This window comes from Cryptomeria japonica, chromosome 9, assembly GCF_030272615.1.
Source record: "Cryptomeria japonica chromosome 9, Sugi_1.0, whole genome shotgun sequence".
In the NCBI taxonomy this organism is placed as follows: domain Eukaryota; kingdom Viridiplantae; phylum Streptophyta; class Pinopsida; order Cupressales; family Cupressaceae; genus Cryptomeria; species Cryptomeria japonica.
Genome location: NC_081413.1, coordinates 189,184,622 through 189,194,591, shown reverse-complemented (window position 1 = coordinate 189,194,591; position 9,970 = coordinate 189,184,622). Strand labels below are relative to the sequence as shown.

At 35.0% G+C, this 9,970-nt stretch overlaps 1 protein-coding gene across 1 annotated transcript; it reads left to right on the top strand.

Moving 5' to 3' along the window:
* Positions 1–2,142: 2,142 nt before the first annotated feature.
* Positions 2,143–8,064, top strand: LOC131038374 (L-type lectin-domain containing receptor kinase S.4-like). The gene is made up of 3 exons (XM_057970796.2): positions 2,143–3,048; positions 6,179–6,480; positions 6,912–8,064. The coding sequence occupies exons 1-3, from the start codon at positions 2,316–2,318 to the stop codon at positions 7,779–7,781; spliced, it is 1,905 nt and encodes a 634-aa protein (XP_057826779.2). The 5' UTR covers positions 2,143–2,315; the 3' UTR covers positions 7,782–8,064.
* The last annotated feature ends 1,906 nt before the right edge of the window (positions 8,065–9,970 follow it).

Sequence of the window (9,970 nt, the reverse complement as noted above, 5' to 3'; positions counted from 1 at the left end):
TGAAGTCATCTCTATCAAATTATCCTCCAAATCTGGTAGCATGGTAGTGTATGAAAATCCTCTTTGTGATGATTTACCTCCCATTTAATCCCATAATCAACAATTTATTAGTCATGACGATGCTATGCTAGATGATGCTCTTGATGATTTCATTTCTACTAAAACATCTTTAAACAATCTAAAAATATCCGAAAGATTGATTAACATGATAAATGTGACTGGTTACGACGATAATCTTCAAACACCCAATAAACCTCTTTTTGTGGTTCAAGGTGCTAGTTCTCCTCAAACTTCTCAACCTCTTAACAAGGCTCTCTTTGTGGTTCAAGGTGGTTATACTGATGGTGCCTTTAGCACTCCTAACAAACCAATTATTACTATGCAAGGAGGTTATCCCACCAAGAGTCCTTATGAGTATGCTTAGAAACAAATTACCAAAGAGAGTTATAATTCAATTGCCCATACCTATAATACAAGGAACAACGGGCAACTTAATCCTCCTCTGGTGATTCCCTCTTCTCTTCCTACTTCCCAACCTATTCTTCCACCAACACCTCGTATATCACAACATCTTGGTAAAGAGTATGATCTTATTGAACAACTTAAAGCTACTCCTACCAAGATATCCCTTGAGGATTTAATTCAAACTTCATCCACACATCATGAAATGTTACACGATTCTTTAAAGAGCTTAGATGTCCCACCCCCGGTGACACCTAATAACATGGCTTCCTTGATTGACTCTATGAAACCGTCTAGGGCTCAAATTGTGTACATGCGAGATGAGTTACCCTCTCAAGAAATTCAAAATCAATATATCCTTTTATGATTGTTGTCCTTATTAGTGGTAATGCTATAATACAAACCCTTGTGGACAATGGATCTGACCTTAATGTTTGTAACATTGATCTATTACGTAAGATAAATGTGGATACTTCTCTGAATAAACCTGAATCTCTTTCTATTCGCGATTTTGACAATGTTGCTAGAACTTCTTGAGGTACTATAACCTTGCCTGTTAAGGTAGGACCTGTTATTTTACCTACACCTATTCAATTCATGCTCGATAGTCTTACTTACAATCTTTTATTGGGACAACCTTGGGTTCATAGTATGCATTTTGTTCCTTCTACTCTTCATCGTCAATTTAAATTCATTTATAACAAAAAGGTGTATACTTTGCATGATGATACCAATTTACAAGCTTGTTTGCAAACCTCATCTTCCAAATCTTCTCCGAGTACTCCTACCTCTTCCTCAAGTACTCCTACTTCTTCTTTGAGTACTCCTACTTCTTCTTCTAGTTAAAATGAATCACCACCTTTTCCTGAAGATACTTCTTCATCTAAGGAGGTGCTCTTAGGTGATGATTGGGGGTCCTTATATTTTACACCTTCTTTTATAGGAGAATATAAAATCCCCCCAATAGAACCTGAGACTAAAAGGGAGGATGATATGGTTGAACCTAAAGAGCAACCCACTTTATCTAAACAACTTAGTAAAAACTTTGTGGCTACTTCAAAATCAAAAACTTCTTGTACTTATATCTCTCCCTCTCTCCTTACCCCCCTCTCTCACTCTTCCCCCCTCTATCTGTCCCTATCTCTTCCTCTTTCTCCCTCTCTCCCTATTACAAATATAAAATGACCCTGGTGGTAGTACAACCTAGTTATCTTACTAATTCATAGGTTTTGTTTTAGTTGTATCTGGAATCGTGTAAGTGGATGCATAAATAATTTGAAGATGACACTTCTCCATTAAGACTTCTGTTGCACAAATATATATTAAAAATAAAACAATTATCTTTCCCATTGATCTTCTTCACTTCTTTTACGTACCCATCACACATCAAGACTTGATTGCTAGTAATTACTTTATTAAATAAAATTTAAAAATAAAAGGGTTAGGTTCATTCTATTGTGATTAATCAATATACCTGCCCCACTATGGAATCCTCTTCCCTAATTTGTTCAATTAAAAAGGAAAAAGTAGAAGAGAGAAAGTTAAAAGAATTCAAAAGGAAAAAGTAGAGTTAAAAGATTGAATTGTATGACACCTAAAGTCCTTTTTAACGAGGTTCACTTATCTCGGATATCAAAATCACACAATTAGTCTCCACCTGTGGATCCCATACTCTTTTTATAAATCTCTTATCAGTGTTTGACAAGATTTGAAAAGACCAAGAATATTTTTATATTCTTTTAAACGCGGTAATTGCGTGACAGAATAAAACTCCATATACGCAAGCAAGTCAATGTTTCAGACCCAAAATACAAGGTAACAAAATACAAGGTAACAAAGTAATAATCTACTCGATGGCTACTTACCTCTGCCTCTGCCTGCTCGCAGCTTCCTCTTCTTCCACCATTGCACAGGGTGTTGAGCAGAATACCAGTTTCGTCTTCAACCAGTTCAATACCACAAGCACAATAAAATATGTTGCAGATGCCTCCACACAATCCAACGCAATCCTCCTCACAAATCACTCTGAGCGCGTCATTGGGCGTGCCTATTTTGACAAGGCCATCCCCATAAAAAGAAACGGCTCCGTAATCTCATTCAGCACAAGCTTCATATTCGCTATGGTTCCGCACCCGCGCTCGGCCGGTGGCAACGGGCTCTGCTTCATCATGACGCCGACCACCGCTCTCAACGGTGCCATCGCCAATCAGTACTTTGGCCTCGTCAATTTCTCCAGCGACGGCAAAGACTACAACCATCTTTTTGCTGTAGAGTTCGACACGATTGAGAGCGTAGGCGTGGAGGATAAGGACAGCAACCATGTCGGAATCGATCTCAACGGCGTCAAATCGTTATTGGCACAACCTGCTGGAATTTGGGAAGGGAACAGTTTGACGCCCATTAATCTCAAGAGTGGACATAACATAAGGGCCTGGATCGACTACGACGGCGAGTTCAAGAAGCTGGAGATAAGCATTGCAGCGGTCGGAGAGGCGAGGCCGGAAAAGGCCCTTCTGTCGAAGAAAGAACTGGATTTGGATGGGATTATGCAAGACCAGATGTACGTGGGATTTTCAGCGTCTACAGGTGATGTTTACCTTAGCCCTGCTACTTAATCAAGTCTTTCTAGGAAGATCATAAGTGCAAATAGGATAAAGGAAAAAGGGTTCAAAGTCTAATCTCCCAAATGGCCTGCAGCTATTATGGCTCCAAAAACGTAACTGTTGTGTTACATATGTCAGTAACATGACAGTTATATACCATTGATTTCGTAAAGAATGGCTGTGATTTTTTGGAAGTGTCAATAACACTCGTTTGTTAGTCTTATTTTGGAGCCAGATAGTTGCGTCCTCCCAAATGTACATCTATGAGATTCGCTCTAGCATTGATTGGTGCATGTTGTAAGGAACACTCTCCTAGAAATTGATTAGGTATTAGAGAAGGGTATGGTAGTGAACATAGTGTCAATAGTGGAGAGCTTTTTGTCAACCCAACCTCTCAATTGCTAATAACTAAGATGCCAAAAAAATGATAATGAAAAGTTCATTAATAAATTTGTCATGTACCAATAGTGGATAATTTTTTAGCTTTTTTGACCGTGCTACTGGCCCATTTGTGCGCCACTACTCAAACATTTATGCACAATTATTGGGGCATTTGTCCACTAGTACTAGTTATTTTGAGTTCTATTTTATTGGTGCATCTATTGTTAGGTTTCAAGCGACACTTTGAAATGTGTACTTTTTGATTGTTGTGTGCATAACGAATTCCATAGTGCACATCACTACTACCCAGAAGCTAGAACCTTAGTTATAACTAGTTAAGTCGCATACAGAGACAAACAAAAAAAATCGTCGAAATTCGATGTATGGTTTGAGAGTTCTAGGTGTAGGAAGTTAGCTATGTCCACTATTGATACGCTTCCCCTAGAGATGTTGGGATTTTAAAGCAACTTTTTCTACTCAAGATTAAATTTGGAAAAACACAAGGTGAAATGGTTTGAGATAATAGAGTTTTAAGTGTGTTAGAGTTGGGAAAGATAATTTGGTTTTGAAGAAATTTTAAATGTAAGTAATATAAATTTGTTACTTTTATTCACATTTTTAGGGAGTGGAATGGAGTAGCAGATTGTCTGGCCAAATGGGCTTCTAATCTAATGTAGGCCTGGAGTATTGTGCACAAGGGGCAGTTATCTTTAGAATTGTCTCACATGTTGGATCAGTTAGTGGATATTGACAAGGTTGTATAGTGCTCTTTTCTTTGTTGGGCGGTTGACCCTTCCTGCTATGTACTCCTCTTGTTTTCTATAAATTTTTACCCTTCTTTTAGTTGAATTAAAAGATTTATTGAGATTAAAAAATGAAAATATATGTTTATAATATCTATTTTATTATAACATATAATTAAGATAATGCAAAAACTTATAATTTTTAGGTATGATTAAGCTTTACAAATATATATATATATATATAATTGATTTAACATGTCCAACTAAGATAACATCACAACAAACAAATAATTGCTCCTAAGATATGAACACCTTAATTGGCACTTTCTACAATCTCAATGCTTTCCATCCAAACAAGTAAAAGGTCAACACCTTAATTGGCACTTTCTACAATCTCAATGCTTTCCATCCAAACAAGTAAAAGGTCAAGTTGAGAGTTGTTTTTATTTGTTCTTTTGTGGGACCATGACTACTTTGATTACTAATTTTTTTTATTCTAATGAATCTTTGAGTGTTATCAATGAAACAACAATATATAAGAGTTGGAATTAAGAGTATTTATTACAAAATTATTTATGGTTAAATTTTGTATCATTGAGGTTTGATATTTTAGAGTCTTTTACTTCAAAAAGCATGTTTAGGAAATGTTTTGCATTTTTTAAATTTTTTGTGAAGGCTTTTACTTAGATTATTTATTAATTTTAATTAGGTATTTATTCTACTATATTTAAATATTAAATGGTTTAGTAGTCACACAATCAATAGCAATTTACATTTCGTCTATACATAAATATTAAATAGTTTCCATTCCAACTCTTAAAAATCAAGGATTATTTATAGTATATACTATAACATATGGTAAGGATTTTAAGTTTTCTTAGCTTAATTATCCTAATAAAGTCAATTACAATAAATTAATTTTCAAATTATCAACTTGTATAAAATTGTTTGAAAAAAATTGCTATTAATATCTTAAATTTGAAAGTTATTTAGAATTGTCCAAAGTTAATTCAAATTGCTATAAATAATAAATCAGCTTTACAATCTACATGATAAATTGTCCCATAAAAACTATATCAATCGGCAACACTTGATTGATAGATATATCCGTCAATAATGATGAATAAGATTAACTTGAAATGTTAGAAGAAAGATAATTAGATAAGATTGTAACCAGTACATAATTTAGAAATTTTAAATTTTTTGATAATTTTGTTAATTAAAAGCATCAATCATCTATGGCTAGTTCAATATGTATCTAGTTTGACTCAATTGTCTTGTCTAGTTTTAGTAAATACACAAAACACTCTTGTGCATAACTTTGCAATGAGGTATAGTTAGTCTATTGTTCCTAGAATGACCTCATAGTTGCATCTAAGAACAACTTTGCTTTAGGGGGGCATGAAACTCAAAGGTGCATCCATCAAGTAGTTTGGATCCCAAAATTCTGGACTCTCTCATGCTGCCCTAGTATTTATAGTTTCTTTTTAGAACAAATTAATGAATCTAACCATGCACATGGGAATGTTCATTTTCTTACGTCTATATTGTGATTACAAGAAAAGACTAAAGTATATACAACAATTATCGTACTCAATGACGCTTTCTCATATAATATCCATATACTTTTGCCACAACCTTGAAGAATGTTAGAAAGTTTCCCATTACACTAGTCAATTTGGTTTGTTTTTTAGTTTTTACTGATAGGCGTAACTATTAAAATTAACAAATGTTTGTTAGAAAGAAAAAGCAATAGTAGAGTATGTATTTTATAGAGAGCAAGAAAAATAGATATTTCTTAAAAGTAAAGAATGTTCATATGTTTAAGAAGTTTTTAATATAATTGTTTATAAATTTTAGTAAATATTAATGACATGACATTCAATTGAGAAGAAAATTGTGCATAATTTATATCTCGAAAAAGATTTGTGAATGTGAACTTTATATGCCTTTTTTATATGAGAATACTGAATTATTTTGCATCTATAGGTAATTCTCCTGTACTTGAAGACAATTACATTCTGGCATGGAGCTTTGCAACTGACAACAAGAAGGCACTGGATCTAGACATCTTGCATCTCCCTTCCTTTTATGTCAAAATCCCTAAATTCTACCATTCTGCAAAGTTCATATCCATTACTACAGTATTTTTAGCAGCTCTCACCTTGGCACTCATTTTAAGCTCATTTTATTGGCTCAAACGAATCAACTACATAGAATCATATGAAAAATGGGAACTGCAGTATTGGCCACACAGATTTGGTTTCCGAGAACTCAGTCTCGCCACAAAGGTAAATGTGAATATCTTCTGTATGGAACAAATTTTAGTGACTCAAAAAAATAATAAAATTATCTTAATTGACTAATTACGTGTCTTCTATGTATATGAATAATGTATATGATTAGTTTGTTGATCTTGATCTCAATTGGAATCTCATTTTTCTCACCAAAATCCCAGAGCTTCTGTTTACAGCCCAAGATCCCAGTAACTAGGAAATGGCTCCTCGGGCAAATCTACCTCTTCCAGCCTCCATCTAATTTGTTGGGTCATGATACCATCTCGAATCGTTTTATTTTTATTGCAAGATCTAAACTTTTCAAACATTACATTTTAGTGATGACTTGTCTGGCAATTTTTGGTCATCGCAATTTTTATACAGAACTTTTCTTCAATGTGAAACAGAATTCTGAGCAAGGGATTTACCACTGTGTTTTATTTCAGGGCTTCAGGGACGACAATCTTCTGGGCTATGGGGGTTTTGGGCGCGTATACAGGGGCACTCTGCCCTCCGGCCATAAAGTCGCAGTGAAATGCATCTTGAAAGACTGCACAGAAGGAATGAAGGAATTCGTTGCAGAAATCTCCAGCCTTGGGCGGCTGCAGCACCGGAACCTGGTACCTATCATGGGGTGGTGCAGAAAAAACAAGCAACTTTTCATCGTCTACGACTACATGTCCAACGGAAGCCTTGACAGCAATCTGTTCAGTCCAGAATTGAATCTTACATGGCCTCAGAGATACAAAATTCTCACAGATGTAGCCGTCGGGCTGCTCTACTTACACGAGCATTGGGAAAAATGTGTGGTACACAGAGACATTAAATCCAGCAATGTGTTATTGGACCATGATCAGAACGGCCGACTGGGGGACTTTGGGCTGGCAAGATTATATGACCACAGTGAAAAACCCCAAACTACTCATGTGGTAGGCACGCTGGGGTACATTGCACCTGAACTTATACATTCTGGTAAGGCTTCTCCTTCCACAGATGTGTTCAGCTTTGGGGCTCTTATGCTGGAGGTTGCCTGCGGAAGGAAGCCTGTAGATGCCCAAGGTCTGATTTTGGTTCAGTGGGTTTGGGATTTATATGCAAATAAGAGGCTACTGGATGCTGTAGATCAGAGGCTTGGGGGAAATTTTGATAATGGCGAGGCTGAGATTGTGCTTGTATTGGGGCTTGTGTGTTCAAACCCTAACCCACAGGAGAGGCCTAGCATAAAACAGGTGTTGCAGATTCTTTGCGGTGAGGCTGCTTTGCCTTTGGATCTTCATGTACCCTCGACTTTGAACAATGTGGATCGCATTTTGTAAAGACATCTACTACTTGCTATGCTGAATTTGACATGTTTGACCTCCATGAGACGCTACAGTAAAAAAGACAGACTTGTAATATACTAGGCCTCTGTTAAAACTATATAACTAGCAGGGCGGTTAAAAGTCCTTCCTACAGGCTAAATCCTTTCTTTGTATTCGGTTTTTGAAAAAGATGGAAAACATGCAATTAAATCTACTCTAGTGACTGGATTTTGTCATAGGATTGTCTTGTACAGTAGCAAATATGCAAGTATTTAGTTGATTATAATGTGAAAAAGAATGCATTCATATAACAAATTGTTATATTTCTAATTTATTAGAAAGTAATTAGTGATTGGTAAAATGTTTTATTAATAATAAGACTGGGTATGTTTTTTGATCGGTATAAGATTGGATATTATATAGATTGTATATTTGAATTTATATCTATTTTATAATTAATTTAATGTTTTTATATTGATTGAAAATGTCATTATTGTAAATACGAGTTTCAGAGATTTGAAAAATATTATACAAAATGTGATATCCAAATTAGTCTTAGTTCTTGCTTTATTTTTCGTCTTTTGGACTTGTACTGAGATATGATATTTGTAGATGGATATGGAAATCCATGGAAGCATAATGAGAAGTGAGTTACAATCTAATGTCATGGAGAGTGGGATTGTGGATATATATAATTTAAGACAATGCTCAAATCAGCCTCAAAAAGTACTTTAAAGACTCTATACATAGAGAATATAAAAATTATATATTTGCTTGTCTTGTATTACTATTAGATGTTATAACCATAAATGCAATTTTTTTTGAAAAAATATTACCTTTCTCAACATGATGAAACAATATTTGCTTGTAATAGACTTTACCTCTTACTTTTCTCAACCTAGCCAAATAAGGAGATAGAATGGTATTATTAGGCGGTGAAATATTATCAAATAATGTTTCTAATTTGATTTATTTGCACAACACATAGATTAGTAAATGGAGTAAAAACTCAAAGGTAAGCAACATTATAGGTAAAAGGCAAACCATCCAAAAAAAAGAGAAGGGGTTATGGTACTACAAATCTATAAAAGGCCCCCTAAAAACTAATTAATCAAACTACCATTACAAAACAAAATAACTAAATTCTAACTATTTTTGTGAGTACTCTAGAGATCTTAAAAGGATGTCATAGATGAAAGCATTTTGATCAATTAAATTACACAACACTCTACTACAATGCACAATATTGATGCATAGAATCAAGTATCGAGATGATTGAAAATCAACATGGTAATAATTTTTTTTTAAAGACAGCCACACGAGTACATGCTCTCTTGAAAGCCTTGAAACACTATTAAGGTTATACGATTTTTCAAAAGGGGAAAATAAAATTCTCAAAGTGACTTGGAGTTTGCAACACCTAAAGCATATAAATTAAATCCATTGAGAGGATCCTCAAATCTATGAGCATACCTCTAGAGATGCATGGATACTGTAGACGTCTAAAAATGGTCAACGCTTGCGGAGTCATACTTTAACTTTTGCGCATTGCCTTATTTTAGGGTTTTTGTGTCGCATTAACATTTCTTCTATGTTGCGCACTTGGTCTTTATCATTTGCGAGCATCGAGTCCTTCTGCATTCCTCATTTTTCTCGCTTTTGAATTTGGTCTTGTCGATAACAATCTTCAGTCATGATTTTGGTTGATCTTATCCTGTCGCATCAATGTGCGTGCTCATTTATCATCATTTTGGACATTGTCAATCCTAATCGATGATAGAATTAGGGTTTTTGTCCTCTCGTCAATCTCATCATTTTGCGATCGATTTGTCATCGATCCTTGTCCTTGTCAATCTCGTCATTTTGCGATCGATTTGTCATCGATCGTTGTTCTCGTCAATCTCGTCATTTTGCGATCGATTCGTCATCGATCTTTGTCCTTTTCAATCATGTCAATTTGGATCAATTAGTCATTGTTCCTCGTCAATTTCCGCTTATCAATTTGATCTCCTTGTCAATCTTGGTCAATTTGTCATGGATTTTTGTCACCCAATCTCAATCATTTATCAACACTAGTCCTTTGTCAGTCAGAATCATGATCAAATCGATCCTACATCAATTATCTTTTGTCAAGACCTAATTGTCGTCCTTGCATTTCTAATTCATCTTCTAGGGTTTTATGATTTATTCATTTAATCTTGTTT

Coding starts and splice junctions, on each gene's coding strand:
- LOC131038374 (XM_057970796.2), top strand. CDS start 2,316: ATGGCTACTTACCTCTGCCTCTGCCTGCTCGCAGCTTCCTCTTCTTCC. Junction 3,049..6,178: donor GGGATTTTCAGCGTCTACAG/GTGATGTTTACC, acceptor TTGCATCTATAG/GTAATTCTCCTGTACTTGAA. Junction 6,481..6,911: donor AACTCAGTCTCGCCACAAAG/GTAAATGTGAAT, acceptor GTTTTATTTCAG/GGCTTCAGGGACGACAATCT.